Source organism: Nematolebias whitei, chromosome 8 (assembly GCF_014905685.2).
Source record: "Nematolebias whitei isolate Nwh7 chromosome 8, NemWhi1, whole genome shotgun sequence".
Classification (NCBI taxonomy): domain Eukaryota; kingdom Metazoa; phylum Chordata; class Actinopteri; order Cyprinodontiformes; family Rivulidae; genus Nematolebias; species Nematolebias whitei.
This window is the reverse complement of record NC_056505.1, coordinates 41,131,502-41,152,459: the sequence shown is the minus strand read 5'-3', so window position 1 is coordinate 41,152,459 and position 20,958 is coordinate 41,131,502. Positions and strand designations below refer to the sequence as shown.

General features: G+C 40.7%; 1 protein-coding gene across 1 annotated transcript; it reads right to left on the bottom strand.

The window, feature by feature from the left end:
• Window positions 1-4,200: 4,200 nt before the first annotated feature.
• LOC119413687 (zinc finger protein 618-like) lies at window positions 4,201-7,205 on the bottom strand. Its single transcript, XM_037680742.1, has 5 exons — window positions 7,119-7,205; window positions 5,945-6,168; window positions 5,361-5,685; window positions 4,861-5,068; window positions 4,201-4,685 (listed from the first exon to the last, which is right to left on the bottom strand). The coding sequence occupies exons 1-5, from the start codon at window positions 7,203-7,205 to the stop codon at window positions 4,330-4,332; spliced, it is 1,200 nt and encodes a 399-aa protein (XP_037536670.1). The 3' UTR covers window positions 4,201-4,329.
• Between the last annotated feature and the right edge of the window lie 13,753 nt (window positions 7,206-20,958).

The window sequence follows — 20,958 nt, the reverse complement described above, 5'->3', positions numbered from 1 at the left end:
TTATCATAATGCTCAGTCTGCAGAGAATGGAACACACTGACAAATCAGCTAGAATGGATGGGCTCGAACCATACTTTTTGGAAACTGGAGTTTACATCATTGCAACCTCTATCTGTGATTTTTTTCTGTCTGTCACTATAAATCAGTGTTGTCCCTGATTTGGAAAATTTGCTGTTGTCACCCTCTGCTTAAAGGAGTTAACAATGTTGACATGAGCTGCTATAGACCCATTTCCATGTTGCCATGTTTTTTTTTATTTTTATTTTTTAAAGCTAATCAAACAGTTTATTGATCATCTGGAATCTCTTAATTCTCTCTTTTTGAGAAGGGTTGAAAAGGGAACCTGTTCTCAGCCCTTTGCATTCAGGCTTAATTCCAGGCATAGTTGTATCTCTGTTACACTTAAGGTTGTGAATGATCTTGTCTGTGTCATTGATAAGAAAGAATATTGTACTGCTATTTTTGTCAACCTAGCAAAGGCCTTCAATTCTGTAGATCATTACTATGAAGGTTAAGAGATGTTGGGCACACACAGTCAGTGAGAGCAGAGGGTCACCTCTCAGTTCTATCCTTTTGCAAAGATGTTTCCAAGCCTCCATTGTAGTGAATTAGACCTCCGACATCAATCTGTCTCTGAAGACCTTCAGGGGACAGGAACTGTTTTCATTGATTTGAATCCAGAAATACAAATGACCTCATCAAGAGACTATTTAATTGTATCCTGAATTAATCAATTGAAAGAACACTCTTCTTTTTTATATTATCATTAACTATTTTACAATATCTTGATAATCAAAAGTATGTTTAGTTCATACCATTTCTAAATGTTGAAGTAAACCACTCATTTAAATCAACTGTGAAACAGTATTAATGATTTTTAAACCTCATTAGACTTGGATCATACAGTTAAATGTCTATTTACGAAGTAAGTGTGCATTTAGTCTTCTGTCTGAATGAGGAGTAGTGGATTTGAGGGCGAAAGTCAGAGACAAGTTATGAGAATGAAGTGTCTTGTTTTAAAACTCTCAGCCAGTAAATAAGAACTGGCTGGCACCTGTTTTCTCTCATTGTTCAAAATATTTCTCTGTCTGTACTAACCGTTCTTAAAACATTTCTGCTGTCTCTTGACTTCTAATAACCCTCCGAAATCACTAAAACTACACCCCTGCTGGTTGTTTCAACCAATCAGGAAGTACCAAGTGACAGGAAGTGGATACCCTTTAAAAGGCAACACTTCTTGGAACTATTCAGTCTTCCAAGTCTTCTAGTCTTTTCGGGTCTTCCAAGTCTTCCCAGTCTTCCTGGAACTTTCAGTCGAAGATGAGACTCAGTCTGATGGAGTCTTACAGCTGAACAAAATAGCTGATGGATTTGACCATGTGCCAAGGGTCCCTCCATTTCAGCGGAGTCACAGCTCGCATCGTTGTGCACTCAACCCGAGTATTACATGCTCTCAACTTCGAAGGAAGCATATTCTGTTGAACGGAGTACTTCTGACGACCCCCAGCCACTCTGACCGGAGATGCTGAAAAGGGAGCGTGCCAATGGACATCTGTTCCGGAGTTGATGTACCCTCTGCTAAGGTAACAAAGTCGTTGCATGCCCTGAAGTGTACCGGAGGGCTGAGCTGGATTCGGAGGAAGGGTGCCATTTTCTGGTTCAACACATAACTTTCATCCATCTAAACCTCCTCTTTAAATCTATTCCTTCTCTTTCTACTTCTATTCACCAGTAAATCAAGCTAGATGCCTTCAGAGATGAATCAGTCGCAATCAGTAATCTTCTGTTGTCTTGTTTAGTAAATCATGCCAAGTTTATTAATCAGAAACAGATCAGCAAATCAATGTGTACATGTTTGATGTTAAATTTTGATTCTGTTAAATAAATGACCACATTTATTCTGATAGGTCAAAGATAAAATGGCATCTCATGTCACTAATTACCACTCCACTCCACAAGTTATCTTGGTCTTATGGAAGAAATTTAACTCGAAAAAGAAAGAATCCGTTGTAATTAAACAATTAATATTCTTTGTGCTTGAACTAGCTTTAAGAATAATTAATTAGTAGTATGTTACAGCAAAGCTGTCCCTACATCACTACACCATACTTGTTTCAACTCTTTTTACCATCTGCATCAACAATACAACCAATTCTGTAAACAACTCTCATATTCATCTGTACGCTCATGACACTATTATTGACACTTCCAGCTCTTCTCTTAACTCTTCCTTGTCCACACTGTAAATTAGTTTCAGTTACACAGAACTTTGTCTTCTCTGCTCTTAATTGAAAATTGAACGCACCACCAAAACAAAATGCACGTTTAATAAAAAATTCCCTTAAATGGACTACCCTCAGAAAATCCTCTCCTTGCATGGCTCCGATATTGGTTACGAATATCTTGTGATTTGTCTTGTCTCTTCACTTTCATTTTAAACTCACATTAAAACTTTGCTGTCCTAATCCAACAATCTTTAGTCAGGTCATCTGGACAATTTCTTTTTTTTTTTTTTTCTGAAACGTTTCACCTTCTATCAGGAAGTCTTCATCAGTCAAGGAAACACACAACACAAAACTGATTCTTCCCCCAAACAGCTTACTCCAAAGTGGAACAAATCATTTATGTTGGTGCTAAGATGGTGTCTTTGGTACGCCCCCTCCTCTTGTGCCGGCCCTCTTCCTCGTCGACAATCATGTCAAACTGGTTCAAAACCAAACAAAAGTCCATGCTCAATAATCCAGGTATACAATCCAACAATTTTTAGTCAGGTCATCTGGACAGTTTCTTTTTTTTTTTTTTTAAACATTTCAGCAAAAAAATAAACTGTCCAGATGACCTGACAAAAAATTGTTGGATTGTATTAGAGGATGACACAGGAGTAGATTTTCACTCCTGTCCTGTCCTGGTCCAACAGAAAAAAATCCTGTCCTGTCCCAATCCTGGTCCAGAGTAAAAAAATTAATCCTGTCCTGTCCTGCTCCTGGTAACATGACTCCTGCTCCTGTCCTGCTCCTGGTCAGAATCACTCCCACTCCTGTCCTGCTCCTGTTTTTTTTCCCTCTTCATTTAATTTTTAAGAAATGCATTGAATTTGAATTGATTTTCTAACCATTCCTTTTTAAATTACTTTGTGTTCTGCAGTTTGATTTCAAAAGATATGACAGTAAGAGTTAATCTGTGGTGAAATATGGAGGCATTTATTGCCTTAATTCAAACAAAAACCTTGACTAAAGGTCACAAAACAAATCCATGGCCTGTAGTCCTTATAGTTTTTCTACAGAGGATTAGCTGCTGAGTCCCTGTTTCTGGCTTTTTTGAAGGTCAGTTACAGTAAAAACAAAAAATGAAAACCAGTACATGGGTCACACCATGTCTACCTTAGATGAAAGAACCCAAACAGAACAAATAGAAGTTGCTTTTTACTAATTTATTGAGCAATTGTTTCCTTCCCTTTAGACAGTAACGTTCCTGTCATGGTTTAAATTGCTTAAATAAAAAACTAAACAAAAAAATTGCACCAAACAAACTGTCATCAATGAACAAAACTGCATAAAGGCATTACATTCATATTGTACCTGAGTTTTTGAAAAAGGAAAAAAAATGTGCATATAATGCAAATACTAAATAAAAATACAACTGCCATATATATATATGGTGGTTGACTGGTGCAAATGTGCTGCAAACAACTACACACACAGTAATACTACAGTGGTCAGCAGGTGCAAACTGCTAACATGCTGCAAACAGCTAAACAAACAGTAATACTACAGTGGCCAACAAATGTAAACTGCTAACATGCTGCAAACAGTCAGCTACTGCACACACAGCTAACAGTTAAAAAGCATTGCAAACGCATAAATGATGCAAACTCTAAAACAACAACAAAAACAAAACAAATGCAACAGAAAAATGCAGCGAAAGAAAAAAACCTGCAATTACAGAAAATAAAACATACAACCCAAAAAACGAATGCAAAGGAAAATGCTGAAAAGTACTCTACTCAGTGCACATTAAACTCATAAAATAAGCCAACTTTGGGCCAGTTGCCACTCAGCTGTAATGTATTTGCAGGGTTCTGTTGACCAGACCAGCAGTTGTTTTGGTGTTATTTGTATTTGAAGCATTTTTCCTTTGCATTTTTTTTTGATTGTGTGTCATCTATTTTCTGTGACTGCAGATTTTTTTTTCTGTTGCATTTGTTTTTTTGTTTTGGAATTTGATTCATTCCTGTGTTTGCAGCACGTTTTAACTGTTTGCTGTGTGTCTGTCAGCCACCGTGCATATCAGTCTACTTTCCCACTCTTCAGCACATATGAATAGTTGTCATTATAAATTGCTATGTAGGAACAAAAGTTCATCTACATTTTCTGGATTGAGGGTGGAACGCCTCTCCTCAATCAGTCTCCCAGCAACACTGAAACTACGCTCAGAAGGAGTGCTTGTTGCTGGGATTGCTAGCAGCCTCTTGGCAACTGGCACTAGCCCATCAGACCTCTCATGCCAGAAGTTGAGCAGAGACTGGAAGCCTGTCAACTTAGAGTCACTCATGTACTCTACCACGAACTGGCTGCCCCATGACTCTGAAATACCACCACTGTCCCCCTCCTGTTGCTGCTTTTCAACACAAAAGGAAAAGAAGTCGTGCACCTCTGTGGGACTGGGAACTGCCTCTCGGGGTGGACCTTTGGAGAGAAAAAAAAAAGAGATTCTTATAGAACATTACCTATATTGGACATTACCTATTAGATTATACAGACGTGTGTGTGAATGAATGCCTCTAAATAAATGATAGGAAGAAATGTTGTTATTACATTTTAGAATTGCTGTGGGTGCTCTGTTGATGCTAGTTTTACTCACCCTGTTTCTTCTCAAGGCTTCTCGCTCTCTCCTCTGTCCCTGCTGTTTCTGTGAGTGCTGCCAGGGTGTTGATGACCTCCTCATACTCCTGACCGGAGAGCGTTTTCCTCAAGAAACTCCTCAGGCTAGGAGAGAGAGCTGTGGCTAGCTTATGGTACAGGTGGATTTTGAATTTCAACTCCACTGCCTGGGCCAACTTCTCTTTCAGCTAGAGGAGGAGTGAAACCACATGATGACACATGCAATGATATGATAATGATGTATGCAACATCATTATTACGGGACATAAAAAATTCTCAGGCGGACAGGCACTGTGCTTTATTTTAGGCGTGGAGGAGTTTTAAATTTATTTCAAATTTAACTTGTACAATGTTTCTTTTGGAAAACATCAGACTCAGTTCTGTTCTTGCCTTTATCACTGTTACTGAATAGGGCCAAACTCCTGTTAGCTACTTGAATGATCAAACTAAACAATAAAAATAAACAAAGTATTAAATTACCTCTTTCACAATTGCACTATCTCCATCCTGGATCAACAAACCCTGCAGCAGGGTTGCCTTGGTTGGGAGGACGAGGTGAAGAGTAGGTGCCTGATCGATGGAGAGGTGCCTGGTAGCTTCATCAAAAGGTTTCAGGAGCTGGATGACGTCCTCAAGAAGGTCACAGTCTATGTTGTTGAGGTAACGGAGCTCGCTTCTGCGAAGCAGGATGTCGTGCAGCTTACCAGACTTGAGAGCATCATTTATTGACTGGAGCATGGCAAGTCTGGTGTTCCACCTCGTCTCCACAGCCTGCTTCAGTGACTGGTCCAGTGCTTTTTGTAACCTAAAATTGAAAGAAGACCGTGCACAAGTCAAAATAGGGTTACAGGGACTATAAAAATCGCAATTTATTGGCCTTTCTTTTGGAAAAAATATTTTATTAAAAAGAAGAGCTTTACAACTGAAACTAAGTCAAGAAAATGTGACCTTTGCAGTTATAAATTACAGTACCTCAATTTTTCTTTATTTATTTCACTTATCATATTTTATGATTATTTAAGCAGCCTCACCAGGCAGAGATTACAAGATTTGATGTATCTTACCCTGCCCTTTTGAAATGTGTGACCAGGGTCTTTGCGTCCTTAAACAGCTTGATGACGCTGCTGTGTACTGGGTTGTCCTCATCCAAGTGGTCAAATACGTGTTTTAAGATCAAGTTGATATTATGGCCGGCACAGGAGAGTCGCACATAATCCTTGAAAGCAGCGATCATGTTTGAGCCATTATCTGTCACAAACACAGTGTGCTTGCTCAGGATGCCAAATTCCTGTTAGGTAAAAAAAACAAAAAACAAAGACAAACCAAAAACTTAGCAAATAAGAAGACCAGACATATGATAATCATTAAACAGATTGATCAACAGTCATGTAATTGTACGAAGCACTTTTCAATAAATTTATAGTACTACATTAGGACAAAACATATTACACATATTACACATGTGTTGTGTATTAAATGAAGGAAAACTCCATCTGCAATTAAGGTAAAATACTATGGTAATCTGCCTAAGTTGCTGCCTACCACGGCACAGACTGATGTACAGCGAAGGACCGTGACACACGCTTACTGATGCACTTAGTTATATTCCAGGTTAGTCTGCTCCTGCAACCTGGAACACCTTTCAGCAGGAACTGAAGTTGTCCACCTTAATTTATTGTGAGGGGTTTTAAACATTTCTTAATGTCAATAGAAATCTCAAAGCAAATATATTCTTGTTTTTAGTATTTTACATTTTTTATGGCACATTGATTTATTTTTTTAGACACTACTTTTATTTTAACTGTATTTTTACAGCATTTTTACTGTAGTTTATCGTTATTATTGTTCACTGTTATTGTTGTCTGTACTTTATATGTTCTGTCTGTCTGGATTGGAACAGGTCTCTTGAAAACGAGTCCTCGTGACTCAATGAGGTTAGCCTGTAAAGGTTGAATGAAAAATATATATATTTGTCTTTTCTATTGTTCCTTCTGTGACATGTTCTTGTTATTGCTGCACCATGTTCTCATACTTTTCCCAATTTTACGAATTAATTGGCAATATTTATTGCATATGGACTGTACTTATATAGCGCCTTTGTCTTATTTCAAGACACTCAAAGCGCTTTACACTACAATCTGTGCCTCATTTACCCATTCATACAGCTCTATACTAGACCTCTACAAAGCTAATATGCCATGTAAATAAAGATAATTATCTCATTTGAGTGTGAGATACCTGAAGGATTTTCTCCACAGTCCCTCTGATGTGTTCATTAGATTTGACACCCTCCATCTCCCTTGTGGCCAGAATATGGTTCACCATCTTCCCATCCAAGATGTAATGGACTGTAACGGTGATGTAGTGTGTGTTTGTCCTCTCCTCTGTCCAAAGGTCTGTCGTGATTGCATGGTCTCTAGTCTGCACCAAAGGAATTACGTATATTGTTATTAGCTCTCAAAGTATATTACATGTAAAACAGATGACTAATTTATAGTTGAGAGATTAAGCAGTTTAAAAGGAGGAGAAAAAACAGATTTAGTGTTAGGAAATCTATAATTAGACTACTGCATGATGTCAAGGTAAAATGTTTGTACTGTATTATAAAATAGTGCAGCGTGACAGACATACCTGATGGAGCTCTTCCATGACCATTTTTTTAATTTTATCGTATTCTCCTTGAACATGACGAGAGACCGTGCGTCCACATGGCAGTATGTCTTGTGCCTCAGCGTTGTTTCCATACTTTGCTCCGATGTCGATTGCCTCCTGTATGACGTCGATGAAACCTTTCCCATCTACTACAGCAAATGGTCTCAAATCTACGCCGCACATGCGGGCTATTTTGTTGGTCATACGAGACTTGACTCCCGACGGTACTTTTCGTTTAATGAATGAAGAAATGCTTGGCTGATTCGTTCCGAAATTAGCCTTGCAAGTGTGCCTCTTCAGACCGCTCGTCCCCGAGTCAGTGGCGTACTTTATTATAACTGAGCATGTTTTGCAAGCAGCGTAGAGCGTCTTCACACCGTCACACTCGACTCTCATAAAGTTCTGAACTATTAGCGCCTTCCCTGATAGTTCTGTTAACCTAACAGATGCGTCATTATTCCTAACTTTGCGTTGCAAAATATTTTTTACCCTCTCGGTTTCTCCGCTGGCGTATGCTCCCTCCATGATGTTGGTTGATACAGTAAACAAAGGTTGGAAAAGGCGGCCGGAAGTAGCTGCTGGAAAAGGCGCCGGAAGCTGTTGGCGCAGCCGCCTGTCTGAAATTTATTTATTTATTTTTTTTTGCCTATTTCTTTTTTTGTCCTATGTTGGCTCCCGCTCCCGTCTGCTCCCGTTAAGTTTTCGTCCTGTCCGGTCCCGATAACGGGAGTTATAATAAAGTTGACTCCGGTCCCGCCGGAATCCGGCCGGATTCACGTGACCGGCAGTACTCCCGAAAAAATGTCATCCTCTAGATTGTATACCTGGATTATTGAGCATGAACTTTTTTTGGTTTTTGGTTTGGTCAAATTCAAAATAGGGTTTCTCTTTAAGAAATCCAAATTGTTTCAAGATGTCTCAAACCACTTTGGCTGTGGCTACCTGCCTGGGAGGAGTCGACGGGGGACAGGACAACCCCCAGAAACCATATTATCACAAGCAAACTGGTTGGTCCACTAAAGGAATGTACTGCTTGGTGGGGAAAACATTTTACTTGGAACTCCTCAGACTGATGAAGCCCTCCAGATAGAGGGCAAAATGTCTTTCCACAAAAAATAAACTGTCCAGATGACCTGACTGACCATTATTGGACTTGGAGAAGGCATTCAACCATGTTCCTCGGGGCACACTGTGGGGGTTGCTCCGTGAGTATGGGTTTGGGGGCCCATTGCTATGGGCTGTTCGGTCCCTATGCAAGTGGTGCAAGAGTTTGGTTCACATTGCCGGTACTAAGTCAGACCCCTTCAGGGTGGGAGTTGGACTTCTCCAGGGCTGCCCGTTGTCATAATCCTTTTCATAACTTTTATGGACAGAATTTTTTGGTGAAGCCAGGGGGCAAAGGGTTTCCGGTTCGGTGGCCTCAGAATTCCATCTCTGCTCTTTGCAGACGATGTGGTCCTGTTGGCATCATCGTGCCATGATCTTCAGCTCTTACTGGAGCGGTTTGCAGCCGAGTGTGAAGCAGCTGGGATGAGAATCAGCAACTCAAAACCTGAGGCTATGGTCCTCATTCGGAAAAGGGTGGATTACTCTTTTCAGGTCGAGGGTGAGGTTCTGCCTCAAGTTAAGGAGTTCAAATATCTCTGGGTTTTGTTCACAAGTGAGGGAAGAATGGAGTGTGAGATTGACAGATGGATTGGTGCAACATCTGCAGTGTTCTGGACACTATCAATCTGTTGTGGTGAAGAGGGAGCCAAGCTGTACGGCAGCTGTATGACTCTGTTTACTGGTTGATCTATGTTCCTACCCTCACTTATGGTCATGAGCTCTAGGTAGTGACTGAAAGAATGAGATTGTGGATACAGGCAATTAAAATGAGTTTCCTCCACAGGGTAGCTGGACTCTTCCTTAGAGATAGCATGAGAAATATGCTTGTGAAGATTCTCAGTCATCCAGGACTTGATGAATTCAAAAAGCGTTCAATACAAAAACAACTGGACTTTATTTGTAACAGAAGACGTTTCGCTCCTCATCCAAGGAGCTTTCTCAATTCAAAGAGCAGAGAGTGAGAGATTCAGGTTATAAGGCTGAGTGAGATAAGACACACACATATGTAGATTGGCAATTCACACCTAAACAACCTTAACAGGAAGAGTCTTTTGTTCCTCTAATTCACAGATGAGGCCCCTCTGTTCCCATCAGGTGTGAAAACCGGCTGGGAATCTGTTTTAAAGTTGCATTATATGTTTTTGAAAGTGGAAATCTGAGGCCTCCTCCTCTGTTAAGAGACGGCTTTTCTCTTTTTACAAAAATTGCTTCCTTCACCCCCTCTCAAACCATCTGTGTTCTCTGTCCAAAATGTGCACATTTTGGTCCTCAAAAGAGTGTCCCTTATCTGTGAGGTAGAGGTGAACAGCTGAATTTTGTCCAGAGGAGGTGGCTCTCCTGTGTTGAGCCATGCGTCTGTAAAGAGGCTGTTTAGTTTCTCCAATGTAGAGGTCTGGACAGTCCTCGCTACACTGGACCGCATACACTACACCACTCTGTTTGTGTATGGGAGTTTTGTCTTTAGGGTGGACCAACCTCTGTCTGAGAGTCCTGTTGGGTTTGAAATGTACTGGGATCTTGTGTTTGTTGAAGATCCTTCTGAATTTCTCTGATACTCCAGCAACATAAGGGATGACAAAGTTTTTATGTCTGCTGTTCTCCTTTTTCAGTTTATTGGTGCGTTTTGTAGATTTCCTCACTGACTTGACAAAAGGCCAGTTAGGATATCCACATGTTTGAAGAGCTTCTTGAATGTGTTTCTGTTCCTTTTCCTTACCTTCTGTCTTCGTGGGGACGCATTCGGCCCGATGTTGTAAAGCTCTGATGACGGAGAGTTTGTGTTCCAGTGGATGGTGGGAGTCAAACAGAAGATACTGGTCTGTGTAGGTTGGTTTTCTGTAAACTTCTATGTTGAGGCTGTCCCCTCTCTCCATCTGAACCAAACAGTCCAAAAAAGGCAGCTTGTTGTCGTTTGCATCCTCTCTGGTGAACTTGATGTTGTTATTGACCGAGTTAACGTGTCTGGTGAACGCTTCTATTTCCTTGGCTTGGATTTTGACCCAGGTGTCATCCACATAATGGAACCAATGGCTTGGCATTGTTCCCTCATAGGAGTTTAGGGCTCTCTGTTCCACTTCCTCCATGTAGAGATTGGCAACAATGGGTGACACTGGAGATCCCATGGCACAGCCGTGCTTCTGTCTGTAAAAACTGTCATTGAACTTGGAATAAGTGGTGGAGAGGCAGAGATGCAACAGGGTGCAGATCTGGTCTGGGGTGAAGTTGGTCCTGTTGATTAAGTCCTTGTCTTGTAAAAGTTGTTTTCTGACGGTTTCTACTGTTTCAGAGATGGGTATGCATGTGAAAAGAGAAGTCACATCATACGATACAAGGGTTTCTCCTGGGGTTAGTTTCAAGTGTTGAACTTTGTTAGCAAAATCAATAGAGTTCTTTATGTGATGAGGTGTGTTTCCAACAAGAGGAGCTAAAATACCAGCCAGATGTTTAGCAATATTGTATGTCACTGAGTTCATGCTGCTGACGATAGGTCCGAGTGGTGTTCCTTCTTTGTGTATTTTTGGAAGTCCATAAAGACAGGGAGTGGCTTCCCCTGGGTACAATCTATAATACAACAATCGATTGATTGTTTTCTCCTTTTCAAGTTTTTGCAGGTAATCTGTGACTTTCTTTTTGTAGGTGCTGGTTGGGTCCCTCTTCAGGGTCTCAAAAATGTTGCTGTCGCTCAGTAGTGTAGTTATTTTTTCCCGGTAATCAGAAGTGTTGAGGACTACTGTACATCTTCCTTTATCAGCTGGTAAAATGGTGATGTTTTGGTCCTGGCTGAGTGATGTTACAGCTTTCCTTTCCTGTGGTGTGAGGTTTGAAGGAGGCGGTTTGGCACTGGAGAGGGTTGCTGATATTTTCATTCTGAGTTGTTCTGCCTCTCCTTCTGTCAAGTTGTTGTTCCTAATCGCGGATTCAGTGGCCGTGATTAGTTCCACAACAGGTATTTCTTGTGGGGAGATGGCAAAGTTTAGTCCTTTTGTCAGCACATTCTTTCTCAGGTTGTGTCAATGTCCTGTTAGACAAATTTCTATCCCACTGGTCCTGAAAATTAGTTTTGGCGACAAACTCCTGATCTTGACTGATGGTTTGTGATGAGAAAACAGCTCTCTGTTATCTAAAAAAGTTAAATCTGGTCCTCTGGACATTCAAAAAAACAAAACAAAGCAAAACAACAAAAAAAGTTTGTTTTTTTGCTTTGTTTTGTTTTTTTGAATGTCTAGAGGACCAGATTTAACTTTTTTAGATTTTTCTACCTGGATTATTGAGCATGCATCCGGATAGCTCTCTGTTATAATTTTAGAAACTTACTTTTTTGGCATTCCTTGCTCTTTTGATGCTGTGAAAGCTGGGCCTTTTCAACGAAACAAGAAACTTCTTCCAACAGAGGAAGTGGTAGCCGAGTAGACAGCTTCTGGAGGGTCTGATCCATTTTGAGTGAGAGCTTCAATGGTGAAGTATATAATGCAACTTTAAAACAGATTCCCAGCCGGTTTTCACACCTGATGGGAACAGAGGGTCCTCGTCTGTGAATTAGAGGAACAAAAGACTCTTACTGTTAAGGTTGTTTAGGTGTGAATTGCCAATCTACATATGTGCGTGTGTCTTATCTCACTCAGCCTTATAACCTGAATCTCTCACTCGCTGCTCTTTGAATTGAGAAAGCTCCTTGGATGAGGAGCAAAACGTCTTCTGTTACAAATAAAGTCCAGAAGATAGCATGAGAAGTTCAGGAGAGACTCGGAGTAGAACTAATGCTCCTGCACATCAAGAGGAGCCACATGAGGTGGTTCAGGCATCTGGTAAGGATGCTTCCTGGGCACCTCCCTAGGGAGGTGCTTCGGGCATGTACAACTGGGAGGAGACCCCAGGGAGGACCCAGGACACGCTAGAGAGACTGTCTCTCAGTTGGCCTGGGAATAACTTGGAATCATCCCAGAAGAGCTGGAAGATGTGGCTGTGGAAAGAGATGTCTGCACCTCCTTGCTCAAGTTACTGCCCCGAGACTCAACTTTGGACCAAGCGGAAGATAATTGATGAATGGATGGATGGATGGATGGATTATTGAGCATGCATCAGGACACTGTGTCTATTTAGTTTTGTTTAAGAACATTACTCAAGATGGTACAAATTATTTTTTATAAATATTCTTCCAGGCAAGTGGAACTCTGTAGCGACTGTTGGAAGCATTGGGATGCAGTTGTTGATGTAAGAGGTCCTTGGTGATAGAGGTGGCTTTCTTGATCACGGCTGATCTGGCTGTACAAGTCTGACAGGGGGCACTGAGGTGAGCCAGCTATTGCTCTTGATGTTTTAATTATTCTATATAATTTTTTTTTCAGTTTTACAAGTTCAAGTAGGCTTATTGTCATTTCACCACGTGGTACATGAGGTGGAACGAAATTCTGTACCCAGGATCCCAGTTACGTCCAACAATAGCAAAAATGTAAAGTGTCAAATGAAACTGGCCTGTAAATAAGGATCTAAGATATACACTAAGATATACACTAAGATATATGCTAAACGAACGCCAAACAATATGCTAAAAGGTCTACGATATACACTAAACACTAATGATGTCCAATAATATGGATGGACTGTATTTATATACTGCATTTCTATCTGATCAAGATACTCAAAGCGCTTTACACTACAATCTGTGCCCTCATTTACCCATTCATACAGCACTCTACTAAATCTCTACAAAACTAATTGAACAAGGCATTTTAAAGAGACTAATCAGTGCTTTATCACATTCATACACCAATGGGACACACATCTGAGGCAATGAGGGGTTCAGTGTCTTGCCCAGGGACACTTTGGCATGTGACTGCTGGTGGATTCGAACCCCCAACTCTTGCATTGAAGGACGACTGCTCTAACCACTCAGCCACTGCCACCAGCAGCACAAACATGAGTGTGTGGACAGGTGGGTACAAATAAATATGAATTATGAATGAATATGAATTATTATATGAATCAAAATTTTGGTTCCGACAACCTGATGGACGGCAGCTCCCCCCGGCTTCTCTGTAGTCTTTATCATCAAACTGACCCATTTTTCGAACCGGACTAAAGTTGGTCCCCCTTCCAACCAAATTCGGTGTTCAGTGACTCAGAGAGCCGGACGGGACCGTCCCAAAAAAATTATTTTGGTCCACGACCGTCCGCTCCCACCCCACCGGTCACTCTGAGCGCACCCTGCCGGCCAGATGACCCCTCGAGCTGGGGAGTCATCGCACGAAGGTCCGGTGTTTTTTATCTCTCCGGACCCCAACAAACTTCTTATTTGGACCTTTGTGGTTCTACCCGTTTCTGACAAGAATCGCTGGGTGGTATTTTGCTGGCTTTTTCGCTGGTTTTCTGCTGGACTGGCCCTCGTGGTGTCTTCATTGGTGTGGGGGAAGTGTACCTGTGTCCCCCAAACTGGACCAGAACCAAACTGAGTTGGCTGTGGGGGACTTCGTCTTTAATAGAGCCGGTCTCAGCTTCAGTGAGCAGCACGTTACCTTTTAATGAAGGACTGTCCACCTCCGTGGGAATCGCTGTGTTTGCCTGGAGGAGATGCTCTGATGCTTTGAAGCACTGCCGGAACCGGACCGGAGCAGAACCGGGCCAGGGACAACTTCAGCCACTTCAGCCTCTTCGCCTCTCGTGCTGTGGAGCACTGGAGCCGGACTGGAGCAGAACTGGATCGGACCAGTGACGACTTCAGCTTCTCCAGTCAGTCTCATCGTTTTTCACCGGGGGTGCCTCTCATGCTGTCTGGTGCGGAGGTGACGTACAGAGAAGCGGAGGAGCAGTGCTGCGTGGTGCTCAAGAGAAGTTTGGAGTTTGCATCGGAGTTACTGCAGGCCTCCATCCAAACTCATGTGGATAATAATTATTTTTATTCCGGATCACACTGTTGTCCCCTGTTGGCCTAAAACAAGCTAGGACCATGCCTTTCATTTCAGGAGGATTTTCTGGCAGCTCGCTCTGCTATTTACTACAAATTATTTCTTTCTGCCTGTTGATTCTGGACCCTGCTTCTGTTTCTCATGGGAGCATCCATCCATCTTTGCAGGGGGGCCGGAGCCCCCCTCAGCCCAACTCAAACTGTAGTTGTCCATCTCGTCCGATTTGTTTGCCCATTTGATTTGTGATGCTTTATGGTTTGAGACTTTTCTTCACCATTCATATTATTGTCATTATTTTCAGATCTGACTATCTGGAGTCACTGATTCTTGTTAATACACTTGAATCTGTCCATTACTGCAACTTTCACTGTTTTTGGGTTCTGAATGATCGCGTCTTCATTAATATTTCTCATGGTTCAATTATGGGGGCTAATTGTCACACTACTAACTCCTATAATTACACATCAGTCACAAAAAACTCAAGAAAATGTCTGATGATAATGTTGTTACTGCTCTCAGGGATTCAGCCCAACCCTGGACCCCCCAATAATTACAGCACACCAAATGACTTAAAAAAAATTGTCAGGACTTAATTTTATGCATGTAAACGCACGTAGCCTTCTGGGAAAACTTGATGCCTTGAAAATTCTGGTCAGTTCTTCTGGAGCAGATGTAATCTTCATCTCTGAAACCTGGCTCAACAAATCTGTACTGAATAATGACCTAGTAATCAATGGATTTAACATTTATTGCTGTGATCGTCAAAAAAAAAAGGGGGGGGGTCACTATTTAGATCAGAGGTTCTCTGGTTTCTAGTCTTGTGTCTGCTAAAACGATTCCAAACCAGTTTGAGGCCTTAGCTGTAAACATAATTTTGAATGGAGGCCAGATCTTATCTGTAGTGGGTTGTTATCGTCCCCCTCAGCAACACCTGAGGCTTTGCCCTCCCTGATAGAATTCCTTGGAAATTTAAAATTCAAAGAGATTTTTTTGGCAGGAGATTTCAACATTGACTGGGATAAGTTGACCCCCCTCTGTGATAAATTCAAGAAATGTTGCCTGTCACTCAATCTAACCCAATTGATCAACTCTCCCACTTGACCAAACAAAAACCGTCCTGAAAAATCTTCCATCTTAGACCTGTTTCTAACTAATATGCCTCACAAATTCCCTGTTACAGATGTATTCGCTGACATTTTAAATGATCATTGTGTAATAGCGGCTCTCAGAGACATTAAACTTCCACCTTATAAGCCCAGATTAATTCAAAAAAGGGATCTGAAATGCTTTTGCGAACATTCATTCCTCTGGGATCTATCCCACTTTGACTGGCATTGTATTCTATTAACTGATGACGTGAACTCCGCTTGGAACTATTGTCATAATAGTTTCATTTATTTTGTGAACAAACATGCTCCTTTTAGTCAGTTCAGAATAAAGGGACGAGACAGCCCCTGGTTTACTCCAGAGCTAGCTGACCTCCTGCACAGGAGAGATCATCTTTGGGCCGCAGCGAGAAAATTTGGCTCAAACACTGATTGGTTGAGTTTTCAACAAATGAGGAATAAATGTACAACTGCCATCAAAGCTGCAAAACGCAACTATTTCTTATCTCAGACCTCTAAAAATCTAAATGACCCTAACAGATTCTGGAAAACCATCAAATCTCTCTCAGGCAGCCCCCAATTATCTGACCTCCCATCACAACTTCTCGTTAACTCTGTTCCTGTGTCAAATAAGCACGAGATCCTGAACTGTTTCATCAAACATTTTGTTGCTTCTAGTTCTTTATTTGACACAGTTACTAATGGAAAATCAGCCACTTCACTTAATAACCAATCTTATACAATTCAAATCCCTCCTACAAGTCAATCCTGTTAATCATACCTTCTCGTTTTCTCCGTTCTCAGTTAGTGAAGTAAATAAACTGTTAAAAGTCTTGATTAGGGCTGCAACTAACGATTATTTCAATAATCGATTCATCGGCCGATTATTTTTTCGATTAATCAATGAATCCGGGGGGGGGGGGGGGGGCGTAATTTCCACCTCTTTATTCCAAAATTGAACATTTGACTGACATAGCAATTGACACAAAAACAGATTGCTATTTGACTATTCTGTTAGTAAAATATTGAATTTTAAAAAAAGTTAGTCAAATAGCTTAAAAAAATAAATGTACACAAAAATATAAACAAATGTATGCTTTATACCTGCACAATATGTAGCTACTTGGTAAAATGTGTCCTTGAGGGAAGACTGTAACCTGGATTAAAAGTGTGGATTATTGTAACCTGGATTAAAAGTGTGGATCATTGTAGTGAAGCCTTCGTCTTCAACCATCGACAGAGGCCTCATGTCAGTGACGATCATGTTCAGGATGCTTTCAGTGAAGACAGCTGCTGCTGTGGTGTCCATGATGTCTGTCCATCATGAAGGCTGTTGTTGTTTGTTGTTTTCTGGAATGAGAGAGTTTATATGTATTATAACATAATTTATAGCAACTCAAGAAATGCCTTGTTTCACTTACAGTGTAAGGTTCAGGCAAAAGTAGCTAAAAGAGCAATTAAACACACACATATACACACACACATATATATATAAAATACTTAATTACACACATTTGAGTAGATGTAATAAATTACTTTAATTCCTGTTTAAATGCAATCCATCCTGCCATGTCTTCAGACTTTGCCAGCAAATTAAAAGTTGAAGCTTAATCATTAAATTATTATCTTTGTGTTAGATTTATTTATAAATCACATTTAAACACTGCTTGTACCTATTAAATAAAATAAAAAGTAACACACGTTCTCTATCACCGTCATTAATCCGCAAACAAACAAACAAACAAACAGCTTCATCTACCAGAGACACTGACGTTACGTTTTCTCACTTGGAAACAAAACAATGTGTTAAATTGTAGAGACTCACCTGCAACATGAGTTGGGAGTGAAACGAGTTGTATCAGCTGCAGCTCGTGACTCCGACATGTTTACGTTTATCAGCGTTCTCCTATGTTGTGTCGTCAATTTTCAAAGCGGCATGTTTCTCATTTTTTATCTTTGTGAAGAGCTCCCACACTTTGGAGGACTTGGGTCGAACGGTTTGCTCTGCATCGGTCATTTGTAAAATTTACTTAATTTCCTTTGAAAACAGCCTTTGCTCTGCTTCCGCCTCGCTCTGTTCAACTTGCGTTCAATTCAGTCAGTCAGCATTGACGATGAACTGCTCGTGAACAAAACGGTCTGCAGAGCTGTGAAAGACGCATAATCGCGCGACACAACGAATCGATAATGAAATTCGTTGCCAACGTTTTTAATCATCAAATTTATCGATTCGTTGTTGCAGCCCTAGTCTTGATCCTAAAAAATCTGCTGGACCAGATGAACTTCCACCTTATTTCCTAAGGCTGGCTGCTCATATCATCACAGTCCCTGTGACCCAAATCTTTAACCTGTCCACAAATCAAAACTCGATTCCAGACGCTTAGAAAACAGCCTTTGTTCTTCCTTTGCTGAAGGGAGGTGACCCCACCTCACTGAACAACTACTGACCAATCTCTAAACTTTGCATTTTAGCCAAGGTTCTAGAAAAACTGATAAACTTTCAAATCAAAAATTACCTGGACTCATTTAACATCTTACCTGTCCGTCAATCTGGTTTCAGGAAACAACATAGCACAACGACCGCTTCACTGAAGGTTCTTAATGACATTGTTGAAGCACTGGATGCTAAGGGTTTTTATGCTGCACTTTTCTTAGACCTGTCTAAAGCTTTTAACACTGTGGATCATAACATCTTGTGTCATAAGCTCTCAGAAATTGGTTTCTCAGAACACACCATTTGTTGGTTCTCTAACTATCTCTCAGATTGGAGGCAATGTGTTCAACATAATGGTACTTCCTCCAGTTATTTAAAAGTCAACAATGGTGTACCACAACGCTCAGTCTTAGGACCCACCCTCTTTACAATCTACATACATAATGTAGGTAAAAACATCCCTAATGCATCCATACATTTCTATGCTGATGACACAGTTGTTCATTATCAAGCTAAAACAGTTGCTAAGGCTTTCCAGCTTTTGCAACCTGCATTCAACATCATCCAGTCTGATTTGTTCTGCCTCAAACTTGTCCTAAATGCCGGCAAAACCAAAGGGATGCTTTTTTCGAACAAGAAGTTGGTCCCAACAGTTTTTCCTCTGATTTTATCCTCAAATGGTGTCCCGATTGAGTTTGTTAAGTCCTATAAATATTTGGGTATCTTGGTCGACTCGCATCTCTTTTAAGCTCCATGTGGAAAACCTAGGAAAGAAATTGAACGTTAAACTGGGTTTCTTTTTCAGAAACAGATCCTGTCTAACTTTGAATGCTAGGAAACGCCTTGTATCTGTGATTTTCCTTCCCTCCATTGATTACGGTGACATTATTTATGTAGTGAACTATCAGCTGTGTGGTTCTGGTACTGATCCAGTTCGGTTCTAGATAACGGCTCGGATGAGTCGATGTTCTAAGAAAAACACTGTTTTTAGAGCTGAAAGTAATGTCAATGTGTTCATTTTAAAGCTGAAATTTGTACATCTGTTGTGTAACTAAAGCTGGCATGCTGTGGTAAAACACTTTATTCTGTTTAAACTGTGGCAGAGAGGGGGGTTCTGACCCGGTTCTGCTGTCGGACTCGGTTCAGATTCGTCAAACGAGTTGTGTTTTGAATGGATAAAACGCTGTTTTGAAGCTGAGCGCCGTCTCAGACCACTGTTGAAAGAGCTTTGTTACATTTGTAGCAGTAATTTGTGCATTTTGAAAGTTAATGGACGAAAGTTGACTGGACTTTTTCAGGCTAACTGATAACACTGCTAGCTGGATTCACGAGCTGTGATTGGTTGAAAACCGCTGTTTGGGTCGCTCTGATTCTCTGATAAATGGGTGACATGTCTGCGTTCACTCCCTCTGATGTCAGATTGTAAAACCCACCCCGTTGCTCATTGGTTGATTCAATCACGTGACCCGGAAATGACGCTCGTTTTCATATGGAGCTTTCTATGTTGTTTAAAGTTGGAAAACGCTTTAAAATTGGTTCTGACCTCATGATCCATCTCTTAAAAGTCTAATTGCTGAAGCAACCGCTGAATCGAAAGTAAATCCGCCTATAAAATGTTGATTTTGGACCGATCATGGCCGACGCTAATTCTAAGCTAATGGCTAAAGACCGGATGTCACCAAAGCCACAGGAAGTCATCACGACTCCTAGTGGACGTCACTAACAGTGACTGGGTTAAAATAAAATAAGGTTATACCGCCACCTGCTGTTGAAAGGGGAGTATAACAGTTTTCCTGAAAGAAGGCTGCTCACTGCCTTTCATTTAAAATATTTTTGCTTTTGTTAATTCAGCCTGGTTTATGAGTTACTGTTTTAAATAGCAAATTCTGGTAAATAAAACTGCTTAAAAAAAGCGTTTAAAAACTAAAGTTGCCGTGAGACTTTAAGAAAAATTACAGGTTTCTTTAATTTTAAGTGCTTTAGAGTAAATGAACACTGAAATAGGCCTGGTTCTTGTATCTGTTTGATTTAAGCTCTTTAAGTAACACTGCCAGACGGAGGCATTTACTTAGAATATTCATGCTTTGGGGTGAATCCTACAAATAGGTGCCCATTCCTTTGGAGAAGTTGGCTTATACAGTACTGTTGAGTGAACCCAGGGCTAAAATAGTGTGTGAAACTAACTGCTCACTTGAATACAAATATTTACCTGTGTAGTAGTCACGTAGGTACGTGCCACTAGTTGTAGTATGACAATATATGAGATATATATGCATACTTTTTCACGAGTTCCTCATCTTTCTGACTGTGTAATGTCGTACATTGAATTTAACAGAAATGTAACGAGAGACGTTATTTATCTTTGACCCATCAAAATGAATGCGGTCATTTATTTTCAGAATCAAAGTTTAACATCAAACATTTACATTAATTTGGCAAAATATGAAAATAATAACAGACAAGTTTCACAAATAACAAACTTCAATCACTCGGTAGTAATTGAGGACTTTGCTTCAGATATTCCTAAAATATCTGTACTGATTTTATGAGAGAGAGGAGAGTTTTAAGATGAAATGGAGATTTATCTTACAGAGAAATATGTGAGGGAATTAATCTGTTTGACCAGAAATTGCACGCTCCATCAGATATCAGCTTGCCCACGGTACACTTGGTCGAAAATAGAACCCTCTACCTGTTGATGATATTATCAGCGTCGGAGCAGGTTCCTTTCTGACTCTTTTCAGCGTCTCCGTGAGAACTGCCAAACCCTCAGAGAGTCGTACGTGGTGTTCAAACAGAAATTATAATCCCAAAACGTCTCTGGATCATCCTGAACGCGTTTGCACCCAAGAACTCTGAACTCCTTTCATTCTTCA

What these genes read in the sequence shown, in the direction of transcription:
- LOC119413687 (XM_037680742.1), bottom strand. Translation starts at nt 7,205, where the DNA reads ATGGTGAACCATATTCTGGCCACAAGGGAGATGGAGGGTGTCAAATCT. An exon ending in ACACATTTCAAAAGGGCAGG is followed by an intron (nt 5,686 to 5,944) that starts GTAAGATACATC and finishes TTTCAATTTTAG; the next exon opens with GTTACAAAAAGCACTGGACC. An exon ending in ATAGTGCAATTGTGAAAGAG is followed by an intron (nt 5,069 to 5,360) that starts GTAATTTAATAC and finishes CTCCTCCTCTAG; the next exon opens with CTGAAAGAGAAGTTGGCCCA.